This window comes from Pseudonaja textilis, chromosome Z, assembly GCF_049901715.1.
Source record: "Pseudonaja textilis isolate UNSWEBS1 chromosome Z, rPseTex1.2, whole genome shotgun sequence".
NCBI lineage: Eukaryota > Metazoa > Chordata > Lepidosauria > Squamata > Elapidae > Pseudonaja > Pseudonaja textilis.
The window spans coordinates 59,492,267-59,512,780 of NC_142008.1; the positions used below are offsets into that span (position 1 = coordinate 59,492,267).

The following is a 20,514-nucleotide window of genomic DNA, read 5'->3' on the forward strand; positions in this document are numbered from 1 at the left end:
CATCAAGCCATCTTCCATATATATATACATACAGTGTATCGGTTGGTTTACAAATTGTTTTGTGCTTCCATTTCATAGTCTTCAATTACAATTACATTGTATATATTCTCATATTTTCAATCAAATATTAAATACTTTAATATCATTGTTAATCAATCATTTGACTACACTTTTATTCATTCATGTTTTATGAAATAATCCATATTTTACTTAATTTGTTTTATGACAGTTCATATTATCATCTCAAATCTATCTTACAATCATTTTGTAGATATAATAAGAAAAGAATACATCTTTATATGTTTATTATTTTCTAAGAATCTACATATTTCATTACCATGTTTTATTGTCTAACCATTGATAGAATAGATCCCAAATTTTATAAAATTGTTTATCATCTTGTTCTCTGATTTCAAATGTCAATCTACTCATTTCAGCACATTCCAATATTTTCTTAATAATTTCCTCCTGTAATGGTATTTTCTCATTTTTCCAGTTTTTGGCAAATACAATCCTAGCTGCTGTTAATACATTTACAATCAGGTATTTCAATTCTTTACTATATATTTCAGTAAAATTCCCAATAAAAATATCTCTGGTTTCAGGTCTATATGCTTTTTTGTCATTTTTTCCAACCACGTGTGGATTTTAGTCTAATAGTTTGTGAAGACTCGATAAACTTCATCTATTCCATCCATCATCTTCTCTTCAGTTATTTCCAAAGCTTTAGCCAAAATTTCTATCATTGTCTCAGCTAGGTTTTGTCCCTTTTCTTCCTCTATGTTTTGGAATCTGAGATAAAATTCTGATCTGTCCATCTCCCATCTCAACATCCCACTTTTATCTTGTTCAACCACAGTTAATCTGCTATCAATATTTCCAATTTACTTATCTCTTTGTTTGTCTTCTTCATTTTTTTGGAATCTCTCACCATACTTCATCATTTGTTGAATGTTCTCCACCTTTTCATCAGTTTTTCTTTGTTCAATGTTCTCTGTTCTCTTTTCAATATTCTCTGTTCTTTTTTGAATATTTTGAATTCCTTGCATAATCATCTGCAGGGTCACTTTTTCCTGTTCTTTTTCTTGCTGTAACATTGTCTGTATTGAACATTGTCCTCCAGAGTAAGAAATAGCCCAGCTTAAAAAAAAAACCCCAAAAAACACCAATGCACCTTGCTTGGTTACCCAAGGCTTTTGTTAAAATTTATAACTCTCTTCTCCAGAGTCTTATCACCTTTTTTTTCTATAAACTTCAACACCAGACTTCAGCTATTGATAGGAACCCAGAAGAGCACCTGCAATAATACTCTCCCATGCTCTTCCCTCTATCTTATCAAACAGCAATGTCCTTGTAAAGAAGTCTCAGTTCTTTCTCAGCTTTGTCTGGTCAAGAAAAAAAAGAGATAGAATATTTCCAAGCCTCTAGTTGGCAGTGTTACAAAGTTTCTTCTGCTTTTACTATCCCCCTCCTTTTCCAAACAAGATATAATAAAAATTAATTAAAAAGGGAAAAATATATTTTAAAAGATGACTAAAAGGGAGTCTCTAGCCTAGAATATTATAAAGTCAAAAAGGAGAGAAAGAATAGGTGGAAGACGAAAATAAAAACAGTCCAGTTTCAAAATATAAAATCATGTGTAGAAAATCCAGCAATGAGAAAAAAAAATTACTTTGACTTCCTGTTTAAAATCACTTATGTCAAAACTTTTACAGATTCTTTCTTTTCCTTAGGGTGTCCTTTCAAATCTTAAAGTAAAGAAAAAGTTCTCACCAAACCAGCACACTTTCTCTTTCCATTCTCTTTCGTTTCGGAGCTGTCCCAACTTCAGCAACTTTAATGGCTGCCTCTTTGCTGCTGGCAAAAAGAGCTTATCCTGGATCTACCAGGTACTTTGCAGTATCCCTGGGATCGACAGGATGCGCTCTTTACATTCATCATCTCTTCGGGATGGTTTAGATCCTATTGGACCATCCAGGAGCAAAGATATTGGCAGCGATCTCAGACCTCCAAGATCGCATACTGTATAGTCGCGACGCCATCTCCGCCCTCCAGCAAAACTCTTTTTTTCCTCTCCCAGAAACTCCACCAGAAATAAGTCTTTGGGACACTGCAAGGCATGCTGTTCCAAGAAGCTGTGCTGGCACGACAAGTCTTACAAAGACTCATTTCTGGCAGAGTTTGGGGGAGAGAAAGAAAGACTTCTGCTTCTGCTGCTTTCCTTGCATGAAGCAAAAAGTATATCTCTCTCCCCCTGAGAACAAAGCTGGAGATGGAATCCTGCAATCCCAAATAAAGAATAATTGATCAGTAGGAAAATGGGGTGGGAAATTTTCCTGCAGACTTTTTTTGGGGATTTTCCCAGGTTCTCTGCAGAAAAAGCAGAAGCAGCAGAGACACTCCTCGAAAAGATGGCCTAACCTTTTTTTCGGGGGTCAAAAGAAAATAAGACCCTGCCTTATTTTCTAAGAAACATAGTAGAAGGTAAGACCAATGGCGGGGGAGGGAAATATGCCCTAGAGTGGCTTGCTGACTGGGTGGGAAAGTTGGTCCATATTCCACAGTTGCAATAACAGGACTAACAGGACTCGCCCGTTGGTCCTCCCGGAGCAGCTCTTGTGACTACTGCAGCTCTGGAATATGGGACCAACTTTCCCACCAACGTCAGCAAGCCATCGTCAGTCAAAATTCATATTAGTGGTCCACAGGATTTAAAATTATGAGTTTGGTGGTCCCTGAGGTCCAAAAGGTTGGTGACCCCTGATCTAGAATATCATTATATTTTTTCTCCAAATACCAAGTCATTACGATGCCTGCTATGTCATTCCTATTTAAATAAGTGTGTGTGATATCAATGTATGTATTAATTAATCCTAAGAGCTAAGTTATGGATTCCATTTATCAGCTATGAACTAAATATATATATTAGCACTTACCACCAATTACATTATTTGAGGTTGATATGCTACAGGCAACAATGTCATATCTCTTTTGGGTTCTAGGTGTATGCTGAGCTTGGCTTTTTGTAAATATTTCATGACTTAACTAGTTAATATAATCAACATTTATACCTGAGAGAGTGGGTTTTTCTGCCTTTTTTCATAGTTTGTCTTCTGAGAGCCAAGCTATATTACTTGAATGCAAAATGGTTCAACAGTAACTTTTAGTTGAGAGTTCTGGCTCAGTAAACCTCTGCTTCTAATGGTTACATCTTGGGTACATTAACTGTTCAAAACTGGAAAGAATGTACATTTTGTATTTCTTCTTTTTCCTTTATTTATTTTAAATATTTAACTTCCAACTGATGTTCCTTCTAGTTTTTCTCCCATTAGATCATTTATCATACCTTTGATAACAGATTTTTCTAAATATTAGCATCAACACTTTTGCTAGTATTATGTTTCAGATCAATTCTACCTGGCAACTATTACTTTTTTTTTTACTTATTATTTTCAGAATTTCTCAGAATACAAGTCATTGTCTTCTTCTCAACTGTTGCACAACCAAATAATTGTTTATTTTATCACTGTATTCAAATTGTGTATCAACTCTTGATGATTTTGGGTAGATCACAAAAAGCACAAAAACATGTGTTTAAAGTAAAATAAGAGCATAAAAGAAGCAAAGGTGAAAAACTGGGTAGCAACAAACACAACCAGTCATAAAGCTATATTATTTCACATATTTATTAGCAAAGAATAAGCTATAAAGGACTTCAATATTTTGGTAAATATTTATATTTAGAAGTAGAATTCAATCAAAATATATTTAATGCACATTGAGAGACATTTGCTTTTTAATTCATATCTTAATTCTAATTCATCCCAGTTATTCCTTAGTTTCACACTTTACCAGGAGGAAAGCAAGTTGCTGCATTATTTATTTTGTTCGATTTCTTTTGTGAATGGACATCATTTTACTACAATTGTCTATTTAGCTTCTTTGAGCTTTTTTAAATTCATGTTTGTATCATCATGCAGTCTCTTCTGTCTCTTTTGAATCGCCTTTAATTTTTCCCAGCATCAGGATTCTGACTTTTCATTATTTATCTAAGTTTTATTACAAGTAGATCCTTTAATTTTATTGCAGTTCAATGGGTTCTCAACACTTTTTTTTAAATCACCACAATTCAAAGATACTTTTCTTCATTAGCCTATTCTGATGGTCCAGTTTTCATACCCATCTGTTATAACTGGTAACAGAATATACTTTATATAATGGAAGAGCAGGCCAGTTTTGGCACTTTCTCCTTCATTTCTATCACTAGATTTTTAAAGTCTTATTCACTTCCAGCCATCAATATGGTATCATCACAATATTTGAAGTTGGCCATATTTTTTCTGTCAATGTTAATTCCCATTTTTATTTTATTTTATTATTTTCCCATTTTTAATCCAGGGGTCCCCAACCCCTGGGCCATGAATCTGTACTGGTCCATGACCTATTAGGAACTAAGCTGCACAGCTGGAGGTGACAATGGGTGAACAAGCGAAGCTTCATCTGTATTTGTAGCCATTCCCCAGTGCTAGCATTATCGCCTCAACTCCAACTGAGGTATTAGATTCTCATTCCCCAGTAGGAATATGAACCCTATTATAAACTATGCAGGTGAGGAATCTAGACTGCGCACTCCTCCTCCCCCAACTCCCATTCTGTGGAAAATTTGTCTTAGTGCCAAAAAGGATGGCGACCATCCTTGTTAATCCAACATTTTCACATTATATTTTCCATACAAATTAAATTAAAAGGTTCAATCCTAGCATATACTTTTCCCAATTTTCAATCATTTTCAATATTCAATACTAACTGTTGCTTCCTGGGTTATCATATCACTTCTTCCACAGGAGATGAAGGCAACCCAATATAGTGTTTAAAGCAGGCTTGTCCAACCCGCAGCCCATGGGCCGCATGCGGCCCAGGTCGCCTTGTAATGCGGCCCAGTGCCCACCCCAACCTTCGTGCCAGAGCCAGCGAGGAGGAGGAGGAGAGGCAGGGGCGAGGCGAGCGCCAGGCCAAGCAGCAAGAGAAAAGGCGGGCGCCGTTAGAGCGCCACCTTCTGCTGTTGCCGCCGCCGGCACCGCTTCTGCCCCCGCCACCGCTTCTTCCCCTGCCACCGCTGCTGCTTCTGCCCCTGCCATTGCTGCCGCTGCTGCCCCTGCCGCTTCTGCCCTGCCGCCACTTCTTCCCCCGCCACTGCTGCTGCTTCTGCCCCCGCCATTGCTGCCGCTGCTGCCCCGCCACTTCTGCCCCCACCGCCGCTTCTTCCCCTGCCACCGCTGCTGCTTCTGCCCCACCATTGCTGCCGCTGCTGCCCCCGCCACTTCTGCCCCTGCCGCGCTTCTTCCCCCACCACTGCTGCTGCTTCAGCCCCCACCGCCGCTTCTGCCCCCACCGTCGCTGCCGCTGCTGCCCCGCTGCCGCTTCTTTCCCGCCACCACTGCTTCTGCCTCCGCTGCTTCTGCCCCGCCGCCGCTTCTTCCCCCGCCGCCGCGCCGCTTCTTCCCCCACCACCACGGCGGGGGCAGAAGCGGCGGCAGCGTGGCGGCGGCGGGGCAGCAGCGGCGGCGGGGGCAGAAGCGGCAGCGGCAGAAGCAGCAGCGGTGGCAGGGCAAGCGGCAAGCGGCGGCGGCGGGAAGGCTTCTGCCCCGACGCTGCTGCTGCTGCTTCTGCCTTCCAGTCCTGCCTCATCCAGCTGGGCCATTTGCAGGAGGAGAGGTGGCGTGAGGCGGCGAGCTTTCTCCCCCACTCTCCCCCCGCAAAATTTGGCTGGAAAATAAACTGTGATAAAAAAAACTGTGATAAAAAAAACGTGATAAAAAATAAATAATGTTTAATAAATAATTAATAATAAAAACATCTCACTAACTTCATTTCCAAATAAATTTAATATGTTAACTATGTTTTCTATGGTTTTTTGGATGATCAGGTATCGTTAGTGTTATTTTATTTTATGTGCGGCCCAAACCAAATTTTCATCTTCTAATGTGGCCCAGGGAAGGTGAAAGGTTGGACACCCCTGGTTTAAAGTATGTCCATAATTTGATGTAATTTTATAAAAATAAAATAGAACAATCTGAATAATTTGAATAATCAATAAGGCAACTATGGATGTCTTTTTGCAATTCCTAAGCTTTTCCATTATCAACTGGTTAATAGTATGATCTCAAATACCTCCACTTCTTCTGAATCCATCTTGTACATCTGGCAATTGAAGTTTGTATTACAAACTCTTAACTGCATGTGATGCATGTGCAATTATATGGTTAAGCATTATTTAACACTTTTCTTTTTTGATACTGGAATAGAAATGAGTATTTTCCAACCCTTTTCACCATATCTGTATCCTTATCTGTTTATAAACTGAAGTAGAGTTTTATTCTGTTATTAATAAGCGAGAAATTTTTAGTACTTCACATAGCATTAAAAATATTCTTATAGATTTTAATGGGTATGCCATATGGAAGTATACCTAGAAAAATTGTACCCAGGACTGAACAACCCACTGCTATGGATTTCTCTGTTCTTTGGGATTTTGAGGTAGGTACTTCTTGCATTTTTGTTTAATCTTAGTTCTTCAGTCTTTTATGGCTAAGGGAATGGGCTAAGCAGAAAAGATTAAATTTAAGCATAACAAATGAAATGTTACATTACACAATATTGTTACAAAATATATTTATTTAAATGAACTATATATATAAAACAAGTATCATAGAAATGTACAATGACATAAAGCCTTGTTCAGATTTCATTCTCCTTTGTTAGAGGAATATTGTTTGGGAATGGAAGAGCAGATTATGTATGAATGACACACATACTGTTTAATTTGGATCGTGTGATTTGGAATTTGTTTGACGTGGAGCAATACATAAGGTTTAGTGACTATAGAAAAAAATGTGAAAGTGAAATTGCATATTTGTTTAAGGAAGCACATAGAGAAATTGTAGGAAGATTGGAAAGAACTAAAATTGGGTTTAAATCTTTTTTTTAAACGTTCTTTTGATTCACAAGGCAAGAGTTAACCTAACTGTACAGTCTGCAGTAGTGAAAATAAATGTATAAATAATGGTAAATAATGATAATCTCTGATTCCATTGAAGAGGTAGTCTTGCCTCTGTAAAGTTGCTAATGATCTGTTGGTTTATTTATTTCTTTACTTATAAAGAAATAAAGTGCTCCAGCCAAAGCTAACAACACTCAAGATGATATACTAAAAAAATAATATTTTCAAACTACACAAGAAAATACATTAATAATCAAATTTGCAATGGGATAGTACGGAATTAAGGCTCATCCTTTTCTGCTATCGAAACCTGACTTTTCCATTGTGGTAATATGGACAACCAATATCATGTCTCTTTCTAACTATAAACTGATGAATTGGCTTTTATTTATACACAAAATCAGCTGCCTGATACACTAGTCATTTAGTTATGAAGAAACATAACTTATGGGCACATTTTCTGTAACTCAAAGTTACAGGTAATCGTCAATTTACAACCATTTGTGACTAGTCTAAGTTACAAAGTTTACAAGTTAATAAAAGTGACTTATGACTAGTTTACACAACTATTGCAGCATCCCTGGTCACATGATCAAAATCTGAATGCTTGGCAACTGACTCAGATTTATGATAGTGCAGTGTTCTGGGGTTATGTGATCACCTTTTGGGACCTTCTGACAAGTCAAAGTCAAGAGAAAACCAGTGGTGGGATTCAAAATTTCTTACTACCGGTTCTGTGCATGTGGCTTGGTGGGTTGTGTAGAACGCTTGCAGCATGATTGCCATTATGAGATAACCCAGGAGCAAAACACAGCACACGGAGACAGTGGTGGTTTATCTACAACAGTTATATACAGCAACATAAATAGTAGGCAAAATACCTTTCAAGCAAACTTTCTTCTTCTTAACTACATGGAGAACTCTGCAATGAATACTGGACACAAGAGAGAGGACATGCCTTCTAAAATGGCTGCCTTATATAAACACCTCTCAAGGGGTAAAACTTCTGTGGATCCATTTTTAGTCTTAAAAGAGCAATACCCATGCTATGCTGATTCATCCTTATTTCATCAGCCAGACTTACAGCAGCTAGCAGCAATTACTGCTGGTCAGTTCTTAAATCTTAATACATTAACACTTGGTGAGTATGGCTTGGTGGGCGCGGCAGGGGAAGGTTACTGGAAAATCCCATTCCCTCCCCACCCCACTAACCTGATTTCCAGCTCCATTCTCCTGTGCAGGGCAACAAAAGAAGACCCAGCCAATCAGCTGGGACTCAGGAGGCAGAGAATAGATGGAGGCAGGACAGTCAGAGGTGGTATTTGCCGGTTCTCTGAACTACTCAAAATTTCCACTACCGGTTCTCCAGAACCTGCTGAATACCACCTCTGGAGAAAACAGATTCACTTAACAATTGTATTATTAACAACTACATTGATTCATTTAACAACTGTGGCAAAAATGTCAAAAAATGGGGCAAAACTCGATAAATTTCTTACTTAGCACCATAAATTTTGGATTTAATTGTCAATCAATGACTACTTGTATTTCATTATGAATCACCTATTGTATGATATACCTTAAATAATGAATTGAGAACTTCAAAACTAATAAACATATATGCGTGAATCTGATCATAAGAATTGTTTATAGAAATTCTAATACCAGATAGACTATATGTTAGCATTTTATAAAGATCCCTATCTTATGGTACTATCTCTGCAGGTTCATAAAGTTAGCCTATCTGCAGATGCATTGAAGATCAACACAATGTATTTCATCGAGTATATATCATTAAAATTAGATTTAACTGTGAAAAAAATGAATAGTCAGTAATGTTAATAAGTAGGCCCAGCTTCAGGTAGTGTAGATGAGTTAGACTACAACTTAAATAATATTTTCCCAGTGAATCAGTTATATAACAAGATGTCAGACAGGTTTAATTTTAGCTGAAGACATTTATTTTGAAAGAATGTCCTGGAGGCTATAATTTTCATTTTATGCTGGCACTAGAAAAACCCAGAGAAATAACTGATAAGACATTTCAAGACCACCAAACCAATAAGAATATATAATAATAATAATAAAGGTAGAAAAATTAGGATGTTCTTATTGTTTATTTTATTTTTGCATTTGCAGCATGATAGTGAAAGAACAGATCTAAACAAATCTATGGAAAATATGCTAAAATGATTGTAAGCATGGAACCCAATATAGGGGTATACTGTGTACTCCACTATACAGGTTCTTCCCCTATTGTTTGGAAAAGCAGAAATAGTGCTATCATGACACAGTTGAGATAACATAATTTGAAGAAGCTATTTGAAAAGAAATTAACTTACATCTAATACCTACTGATTGTTTGAAAGTTGCTTCTAAAATGGTCCTGAATATCTTTACTGTATCTAGCTGCCAAATCCAAATACTAAAAATGCTTATTAACTTAATGCTTATTAAATTCAGAGATTTTAAAAAATAAATACATTGAAGATTATACAAAAATTGATATTTACATAGAATGCATTAGACAGACTTCAATAATCAAAATTTTAGAATGAATCCAGTTGGTCCCCAACCAGCCACTCATAATAGCAATAGCATTTAGACTTATATACCGCTTTATAGTGCTTTACAGCCTTCTCTAAGAGGTTTACAGAGTCAGCGTATTGCCCCCAACAATCTGGCTCCTCATTTTACCCACTTCAGAAAGACAGAAGGCTGAGTCAACCTTGAGCCTGGTGGGATTTGATCTGCCAAATTGCAGTAGGAGTAGCTTGCAATACTGCACTCTAACCATTGCGCAACCAAGGCTCATTAAATGGAATAATGGAATAAGCTTAGATTTTAAATTTATATCAATGGACATCTGATATATTCCTTTCCTCCTTTCAGGGTTATATTAAATATTCAGCCATTTTCTATGGCTACTACAATAATCAAAGGACAATTGGTTGGTTAAAGTACAGGCTACCAATGGCATATTTCATGGTTGGTGTCATCGGCGTGTATGGCTATAGCCTGATGGTTGTAATAAGATCGTAAGTTCTATTTGTTCTTTGTGTAGCTCCATACTATATAGTCTTCCCCTGAAGCAACCATATCTTTTTTGACTGAATAGAAGAAAGCAGACTGTCAGATCCGTGTATCTGTCATTTCTTCAGTGGAAGAAGAAAAGGGGGGAGAGGCTGATAAAGAAATTTTTTCTTGATGTAACCTGAATATATTTAACCTTATATCAAATTTGTATAACCCACACATGATACAATGGAGGGAGAAAAGCCAGATGGCCAGAACCTATCACCTCCAAGAGGCACAGCCAGGAGATGAGAAGATCATAAAAATTCCACAGTGAGATGTATCCAGGGAATCTCTGGAAAAAGTTCATTCTAAAAAGTGGGTGGGGGAAATTAGGTATGTCCTGGGAAACTGTGAGAAAGATCATTCCTACAGAAGGGGTGGGAGGGGAATTAATATACTGGCTTTTGTTTCTCTAAATACACATCAAGATAAGGGGAGGGGTTCTAAACTCCCTTATGTATCCCTGTATGCCTGAGGGACCTCAGACACTGCTTTAACTCCTACATGAATTGTCTCATCTCAATGAAGGATTCCTTTTGATATGTTTGGTTCTCAGAAGTTCATTCTTGCTAATTGAATGGGAAAAAATTATGTTGCCTGACACAGACAAAGATGCACATCTTCAAGATATTGATCTTGCTTTGACATCAATAACTTTATTTCACTATCCTAGAACATACAAGTCATATACACCAAAATTGAAATTGCCCATTTATTCTATTTTAATCATAAAATCCACAAAATTGGAGAATGCCAGCTTAATCTGAGACTACATGGTAGATTAGTGTGGCATTTATTCAAAGGTATGCCAGAAAAGCATAAATGAAGCATTTGTTCATTCATTCATTCATTTTTTTCAGTGTGTCCCTAATTAGTGATAAATATTTTAAAGCTAATTTATGGAATTTTAACAGTGGTATTTTAAAAGGGTAATTTTCACATTCAGAGGCAGCCTAAAGCAGAGAAAGCACAGAAATTACTGCAAAAAATTGTGCATAAGAGATACATCTGGTGGTTAAAAAGGCTATATATTATTCCACCTGCAGGATGGCCCAGAATGCCCATGAAGATACAGGGGATGGAGATGATGAAAACTTCATTTTTAGCTGGAAAATGTTCACTAGCTGGGACTTCCTTATAGGCAATCCAGAGACAGCAGATAACAAGTTTGCATCCATCACAACTAGCTTCAAGGTACCCTCCAGGCAAGATGAAAACACTTCTGTCGCATTTTAACTTTGGCAAAATGTCAAAGAAGGAAATATATATATTGTACACAACAACTGAATCTTCATAACCAGCATTTTATCAGAGGATATACAGGTTTTTCTTAACATTGTAGTTACTTGTGTGATCAGTGTCTTCATTGGAAGGTTTCGTTGATAATATTATTGCTCTGTATAGTCAATATAGAGGTCCCGTGTGACACATTATAAGCAACTCATAATGTTTGCCTTTTTAAAAACACAGGTTTATATTTTTTTCAATTCAATATTCTCATCAAATATAGACAAACTTTTTAAAGACATGCTGGTGGAATTGCTGTAGGTTTTAAGGCCCCTAAATTTTTATCATTAACTTTGCATGGAGATGTACTTTCAGTCAAAATTGGTGTGCAATTTGGAGATCTTCCTGGACTTCTCAGCTCTTGCTCAAAGCACAAATGGTAACTATGGCAAGAGGTGGCATTTGCATTGATTTGCCTTGTATATCAATTGCACTCATCCCTGTGCCAGGTGATAACTCAGTCATGCACAGTTTGGATTATTGTAATGTTCTCTATATAGTACTGCTATTAAAGAGCAATCATGAGCTACAGCTGGTCCAGAATGCTACAGCATCAGTATTTTTTGGTATTTCTTGTTATGCCTATGTAACCACTGCTGCGCTGCCTCCTAATAGACTTCTGGGTATGATTCAAGGTGCTGGTCATTATCTATAAAGCCACCCATGGCATAGGGCCAGGCTACTTATAGCAGGTGGCTCAGTGGCTAAGATGCTGAACTTGTCAATCAGTTCAGTGGTTCGAATCCTGTGTAATGGAGTGAGCTCCCATTACTTGTCCCAGCTTATGCCAACCTAGCAGTTCAAAAGCATGTAAAATGCAAGTAGAAAAATAGGGACCACTTTGGTGGAAAGGTAAGAGCATTCCGTGTGCCTTCAGCATTTAGTCATGCCAGCCACATGATCATGGAGATGTCTTTGGACAGCGCTGGGTCTTTGGCTTTGTAATGGAGATGAGCCGGAAACCCCCTAGAGCCGGAAACAACTACCATGTATGAACCTTTACCTTTACCTTACTTATAGAATCATCTTTTTCTTATTGTTTCTGCCATCAAATTTAGTAGAGAGGGTCTGATCCAGGTTCCTTCTATTAAACAATGTTATTGTGTTGGATCATGGAATTGTGCCTTCTCAGTGGCAGTGCCTTTCCTATAGAATAGCATTCTTGAAAAATCAAGAAAACCTAGGTATTGAGTAATGTGGATCTTAGGAGGAAGCAGTTGCACTAATTTCATCCTCATTATCCCTTTTCTAAAGAAGAAACATGCATATAAGTAGCTAGAAGAACCAGCTCTAGCAATCTTCAAATCTTTTTTTGTTCATTTGTAATCAAAATAATCAAACTCAGTTTTTGTATATCACTGTATTCATCTGCATTATAAGATTGTAACAAGAAAGCAGCCATAGAATATAAAAGCTAGTTATAGCTGATTATAAAAAGTATTATCCAGTTGATACATACTACAATATATATTATTAAAAACAGCACCCTTTGTTAAAAAATCAGAACTGTATTTGTTTTGCAAATGAATGTGTGTTTTTTCATATACAATGGTTTGCACATCCTGAAAATTTGTAAGTCTGAATATAATGTGTATTATTTTCTGTAACATTTGCATAGGGCTACACTCTGAATAATTATTCACATTGTTTCCTACATTTATTAAGGAGTCAATTGTGGATGAGCAAGAAAGCAACAAAGATGAAAACATCCATCTAAGAAGATTTCTGAGGGTTTCAGCCAACGTACTTATAATATGTTGCTTATGTGGAAGTGGCTACCTCATTTATTTTGTTGTGAAACGATCCCAGGCCTTTTCAAAATTGCAAAACATTGGCTGGTATGAAAGAAATGAAGTAAGACAACGTTGTTTTGAAAAAATTGTATAGTACTGGCATCAGGGGTGGGATTCTACCGGTTCAGACTGGTTCTATGGAACTGGTTGTTATGATTCTGTGCAGTTTGCAGAACCAGCAAATCATGCCCCTAGCTAGCCCCGCCCCTCTCCTGCTGCCCCCTCCTCCACACCCAATCAGTCCTCATTGCGTATTCACATCATTGTGTGCATCCCCAACATTGCTGACTGTGTTCTTCCCCTTCCAGTCACTCCTTAAGGTATTTCTTTTTTCCCCTCCTGATGATCAGCTGTTCCTATGATCAGTTGTGCTGGGATTCCCCTTGCTTATTGCTTATTGCAGCACCCCACCCCAAGCTCCTCCATTTTTTGCCTTCCTGGGCCCCAAGGAAGCTTCCTGGGAGCAAAAATGGCCCCCAGAAGGTTTCCCTGAGGCCCAGAATGCCCTAAACTGGAGTGCAGGGGTGTTATGTGCACCTCCTTTGCTCCATTTTTTATCTTCCTGAGCTTCAGGGAAAGTTTTGGAACCAAAAACACCCCCCCAGGAGGCTCCCACAAGGCCCAGGAGGCCCCAAAATGGAGCGCAGGGGGGTGCTGTGTTCCCCCCATGGTCTGTTTTTTTTTTTCCTTCCTGAGCCCCAAGGAAGCCTTTTAGGAGCAAAAATGCCCCCCCAGGAGGCTTCTCTGAGGCCCGGAAGGCCCAAAAAATGAGAGGGGTGCTGCCAAAGAAGAAGCCAGACCCACCCAGTTACATGGCTATGCCCACCTAGCCATACCCACAGAACTGGTTGTTACAAAATTTGAATCCCACCCTGAATGGCATTGTTTCTGTTGCCCACTTCGAACAAAAGTTATCTTTTCCTGATTGTACTTCAATTGCTTTTAGCTTTTATTAGTATCTTCAAGACCATCTCTTTTCAATTGAATTCACCTGTCTGGGCATGTGATCCAGGAGAAGATGTTCAGAATCCACTCTCCAAGAAAGATAAAGAGCCTTAAAATGATTGCTGGATCTCTTGAATAGCTTTTTATCAGCCGTTCTGGTTGCACCTGCTTTGCTATCATTTAGAAAACAGTAAAAATTCTTTAATTTTGTAGAAAGGAACTGTTAATGTTGCTTTTTATGGGACAGGAGGATAAAAGTGAAGCTCTTATTAATATTAAAGTCACTCTCATTCTGGTCTTCATTTTTCAGCATGGACAGAATTTGGGAGCGCATGTTGTAGGACAGCTTATGGAGGCAATAATAGAGCCCACTTTCACTTTTATACAGGAGTGTCTGTAAGGCATGGTCATTAAAGTCAAGGTGATGGCTGCAGTAGTATAATTAAAACTTCTAATACTACTGTTAGAGTTTGCAACAATCCAACCAGCCCCCAAGTAAATAATTAAGCAGGATTCATTTATAGACTTGCTTATATACAATAATATAAAACATGCATATATATATATATATAATACCCATGCAGCTCTTGCAATGTGGTAGCAAGAAGCAGAAGCCAGAACCACTAGAACTCTGAATCACAGAACCTCTATATCTATACAGATCAGTTGCCCTAAGCCATGCCCAGGCTCCGAGCTGTCTGACATGGCTTAAAACAGTTCCCATTGGCTGACTTGTTGTTATGGCTATCCCAGCTCATAATTTCTTATATACTGACAACTACAGGTAGAACTTTGTATCCGTTATAGCCATGACATCCCATCCTTTAACCTTTGCTAGCCCTGTGATAATGCCATTTAAGTGAAGAGTTTCCAGGATGCCCAGTCAGCAGCTGATGTACTTAGCTGATCCCATTGTGACAAAATATGTCTTTTCCTTTTTGGCAGGTTGAAATTGTTATGTCGCTACTTGGAATGTTTTGCCCTCCACTGTTCGAAACTATTGCAGCTTTAGAAGATTATCATCCTCGCATTGGGCTGAAATGGCAACTGGGACGGATTTTTGCACTTTTCCTGGGGAATCTATACACATTCTTATTGGCCTTAATGGATGATGTCAAGGAAAAGGTGAAGAATGTAAAAGTACATGCACTAGTATCAGCCTTCCATTTTATATAATAGTGCCCCTTATTTCATAACTCACTATTAGCTTTTCCTTTTTAAACTGCTTTAATAGGGGGGAAAAAAATATAAAATCTGGCTGCACAAATGAGTGATATGGAAAACCTTATTTTGGATTTATGAAAGGAATGTGTACAATACCAGAAACTCTTTGTTAGAAGAGTAAAGATTTCAGATATCAGATTAAGAGAGTTGGAAGAGATCTTGTAGATCATCTAGTCCAACCACCCAAGCAGGAGACCCTACACCATTTCTGACAAATGGCAATCCAACCTCTTCTCGAAAGTCTCAAGTGATGAAGCTCCCATAACTTCCGAAGGCAAGCTGTTCCATTGGTTGATTGTTCTCACTGTCAGAAAATTTCTCCTTATTTCCAGGTTAAATTGCTTCTTGTTCAGTTTCCATCCATTATTCCTTGTCTGGCCTATAGGTGCTTTAGAAAATAGCTTGACCCTTTCCTTTCTATGGCAGCCCCTCAAATATTGGAACACTGCTTTAATGTCTCCCCTGGTCCTTCTCTTCACTAGGCTAGCCAAGCCCAGGTCCTGCAACTATTATGTTTTAGTCTCCAGTCCCCTAATCATCCTGGCTGCTCTTCTCTGCACTTTTTCTAAAGTCTCAACATCTTTTTTATAGCATGGTGACCAATACTGAATGCAGTACCCTCGGTGTGGTCTTACTAAGGCTTTATAGAGTGGTATTAGTACCTCACTTGATCTTGACTGTCTCCCTCTGTTAATGCAATTTAGGATTGCATTGGCTTTTTTGGTTGCCACTGCACACTGCTGGCTCATATTTAGCTGATTGTCCACTGAGACTCCAAGATCCCACTCACAGTTATTGCTAGTAAGCCTGGTTTCACCCAATCTATATGTGTGCTTTTGGGTTTTCTTGCCTAGAACTTAATATAAAGAAAAATATATTGAATTTAATTTTATTAGATATGGCCCAGTGTTCTCGTCTGTCAAGATCTATCTGGATCTTGAGCCTATCTTCTTAGGTGTTAGCTATTCCTGCCAGCTTAGTATCATCTGCAAATTTAGTAAATTATCCTTCTATTCCCTCATCTGTTTATGAACATATTGAGGAGTCCTGGGCCTAAGATGGAACCTTGTGGCACCCCACTGTTCACTTCCCTACATGTAAACTTAGACCCATTAAGGACTACTCATTGAATACAGTTTGTCAGCCACTTGCGAATCCATCTGGAGGTGATTCTATCTATCCCACTTTTTTCTAGCTTACCAAGATGGAGGTCTACTTTGTTGAATGCCTTGCTGAAGTCCAAGTATATTATGTCCACAGTATTTTGCTGGTCTACTCTGAGGCCAGGAAGGCCCCAAAACAGAGCAACGGGGGTTGCTGCATGACCCTCCTATGCTCCATTTTTTGTTCCTGAACCCCAGGGGAGCCTTCTGGGAGCAAAAACGCCCCCCCCCAGAGGCTCCTCTGAGGCCAGATGGCCCCAAAATGGAGCTAGGGGGGTACTTTGTGCCTCCTCCAGCCTCCATTTTTTTTCTTCCTGAGCCCAGTGGAGCCTTCTGGGAGCAAAAACGTCGTCTCCCCCAGGAGGCTTGCCTGAAGCCCAGAAGGCTCAAAAAATGGGCTGGGGGTGGCTGTAAAAATTTTTTAAAAAGCCATGCCCACCCTGTCACATGGCCACACCCACCTAACCACACCCACCAAGCCATGCCCACAGAACCAGTAGTAAAAAAAAATTGAATCCCACCACTGGCATACACCTATGGCTATGTCATTCTTTTTTTCTTTTATATTGACCCATATACATTCTAGAAGGTTTTTGTCTTTGGTTTCATGTATTTCTATAGTGGTTCTTTACATACAGTACAACCTCCTCTTTTATGGTGTCTGGGTTTTTATTTTATTTTTTTGAACAGTTTGTATCCTATCTGTATGTTCCAGTTATGGGTTTCATCCCACCAACTATATCATATCTGCCTTCATGTATTAGTAGTTCAAGTTTACCCTGTTTGTTCCCCAGACTGTACATTTGTATATAGGCACTGGATATGCTTTCTTTGTCTCTTATTTGGTGTATGAGTTTGTCTTCCTTCCCCTCTTTACTTCATTATTTGACTTGCTTTCTAGGTGTTTTTGCTTGGAATTAGGTCCTGGAGATCCTAAAGATTGGTCACTGTCAGCCTTTAAGACTCCTTTCCTTTCTCTTGGCTGCCATAGTAATGGGGGGGGGGTGAAATAATTGGGCTTTGTGGGGGTAGGAAATGTACTGGAGGTTTTAGAGAATGAATTGTATAACTTGGGGAAAACTTTATTGTTTATACCTACTAGATTGCTTATTGTGCAACTGCAGCGATTTATCAAACTAAGCCAAGGTCAACAGCCAGTTGTCGGCATCACCACCTGAAGATGCCCCACATGATATTATACACATCTTTGATTGGACCATTTGAACTAGGGTGGGAACATTGCCATCACTTTGAAGATGTGTTTTTCATTCATGCTCAGATCTACAATTCCTTTGATGGTACCACTTGATTTCCAGTAAAAGTTTCTTTTCTCTATAATAATAGAGTCTAAGAGTGTCTTTCTTGGATTTTAAATGGAGCACCATCTGACAGTCACCCTCTCCCCTCAATTTTAGTTTAAAGCCCTCTTGATTAAGTTGAGCTAGTCTTTTTCCAAAAACATTCTTCCCAATCTTTAGGAGGTGCAACCCATCCCTTGCCCATCATGGAGATAGTATAGGCCATGGTCTAGGAATCCAAAGTTTTTTTGGCAACACCAACCCTTTAGCCAGTGGTTCACTTCTAGAATTCTTTGTTCTCTTACCAGATGTCCTTTCATTGGCAGTACAGATGAAAAAACTACTTGTGCACCTAAGTCCCTGGCTCATAATCATTCAATATTGTTTGCAAGTCCTTTTTTTGTGTCATTTGTCCTTATATGTAATAATAAAAAGGGGTAATAGTCTGTGGATTTTATTATTTTGGTGAGGTTCTCTGCCACATCTTTGATTTTAGCTCCAGGGAAACAATATACCGCTCTGGAGAGACTGTCTGGTCTACAGATGGCAGGTTCTGTTTCCTTGAGAATTGAATCTCCTATCACTAGTACTCGCCTTTTTTTTCCTAGGGAGGTTTGGGGTATTTTTCTGTCAAAGAAGCATTTGATAGTGTTACTTTTTTTAAGGACATTTGATGGTGCTTTTTTCTATGTATCTGCATGTTCTCCTCTAGTGAGAGTCCATGAAGTTGATTGCTTAACACCAGTGGAATTTTTCAAGCTGCTCCTTTAAAGACACAAAGAGATAGAGATAAGGAATCTGCTTATGGGATACTACTTGAAAGACTAAGCTTTTTAAAAATGAAAAGAAGATTTATAAAGTGAATCTATATGATAAGGGTTAAATATATACAAAATATATAAAATTGAATGTTTTTATTAAATTAAAATATATACTTTAATATTTCTTTACTTAAGTCAAGTTTTTTTATTTATATATAAGTATTTTGAATACAGTGATTGTCCAGATATGCCATTTTACAAAAAGGAAAGAAGAAAAAAGATAACACATATACTGATAGCAATAATAACATAACAAAATAATTCTAATCATATTTATAATTATAGATACTTATTTGTTCCTATTAAATATATTGGCATACATATAATTATAGACAATGTTCATATTTTACTTAAACATAACAATACTCTTTCTTCATCTAATTTCTACCTCTTATCTCTAACCATTGATAAAACCTATTCCACGTTAAGTAGTATTCTGTTTATCTTTTATTTTCAATGTAATTCTATCCATCTCTGCAGTCCAATATTTTCCAGATCATATTTTCATCTGGTGTTCTAATTTTTCCAATATTGTGCAAATACAATTCTCGCTGCTGTCAATACATGTAACATTAAGTATATAGTCCCTTTGTCATAATTATCTGGTATTATACCAAACAAAAATATTTCTGGTTTAAAATCTATGTGTTGCTTAATCATCTTCTCCAAGTATGTATTTTTGTCCAATATTTTCTTGCCTTCACACATGTCCACCACATGTGATAATAAGTACCTGGAGTCTGATTACATTTCCAACATTTGGTGGATATGTTGTTAAACATTTTTGCTAACTTAGCTGGTGGCAAATGCCACCTATAAAACATTTTGTTAATATTTTCTTTATATGCAGTAGCCATTGTCAGTTTGTAGTTTCTACCCCCAAGTTTTGCCGTGTATCTAATTCTATCATATAGCCAAAGTTTTTTGCCCATACTATCATTGTTTCTTTTACTTGTTCATCTTCAGTTTTAAAATTTAGTAAATAATTATGTATTTTCCTTATCAATTTTTCATCTGTCCCTAATAACAAGTATTTTTGGTTCTTTATAAAAACCTCATGTTTTCACATCTTCCTCATATCTCAATTGTATTTGCAGATGTGGTCACCAAGCTAAATCCATCCCTTGATTTTGTTATTTATTTATTTAATTAATTTATATTGCCACCTATTCACCCATGGTGACTCAAGGTGGCTTACAGAATATAAAAACCACATTTAAATCAATAAAATCTGGTATTCCATCCGGCCCTGGAGTTTTATTGGTTTTTGTTTTCGAATTGCATCTTTCATTTCTTTTATAGTTATTTTATTATTTAGCATATCCCTTGCATCATCAGATATTATAGTAAGTCCCTTTCTTTGAGATAATGGATGATGTCCTCATCTGAAATTTCTTCCTGGGTATACAAATTGGTAAAAAACCTTTGGGCAGTTGATTTCTTTTGATCTATCTGGGAATATAGACTGCCATTTTCATCTTGCAGCACTGATATTCTTTTCTCCTGTTTGCATTCTCAAAATAGTTTTGTTTCACTAGTTTAAGTGTTTTGGCCATTTCCTCTTGTAGATTTAAATTTATTTCATGTTTCACCAGGTCCATTTTTCTTTTGAGTTCCTCATTGCGAGGATCTTTCTGCATATTGGCTTCCAAGTTTTTCAATTTCTCCTGCCATTCCATCTGTTGTTTCTTCCTTTCCTTGTTTCTTTTTGCTGCGTAAACTATTGTTAAGCCCCTTACATAGGCTTTTATTATATCCCACAAATTTTGTACTGTTGTCTGCTCTTTCAAATTAATTTCAAAAAATACTTTTAATTCTTTTTTCACCATTTGAATGTATTCTTTATCTCTTAATAGACCTTTATTAAAAGTCCATCTCCCGATCTTCCTCTTTCCTCTCCATTTC

General features: G+C 37.7%; 1 protein-coding gene across 1 annotated transcript in view; it reads left to right on the top strand.

Annotated features, from left to right (window-relative positions):
- LOC113448125 (transmembrane channel-like protein 2) overlaps nt 1-20,514 on the top strand; it is a 176,477-nt gene that overhangs the window by 107,576 nt on the left and 48,387 nt on the right. The window contains exons 8-12 of the mRNA XM_087917160.1: nt 6,439-6,537; nt 9,893-10,038; nt 11,125-11,272; nt 13,031-13,219; nt 15,049-15,228. Coding sequence (XP_087773286.1) covers nt 6,439-6,537; nt 9,893-10,038; nt 11,125-11,272; nt 13,031-13,219; nt 15,049-15,228 — 762 coding nt within the window. The remainder of the gene's footprint in view (nt 1-6,438; nt 6,538-9,892; nt 10,039-11,124; nt 11,273-13,030; nt 13,220-15,048; nt 15,229-20,514) is intronic.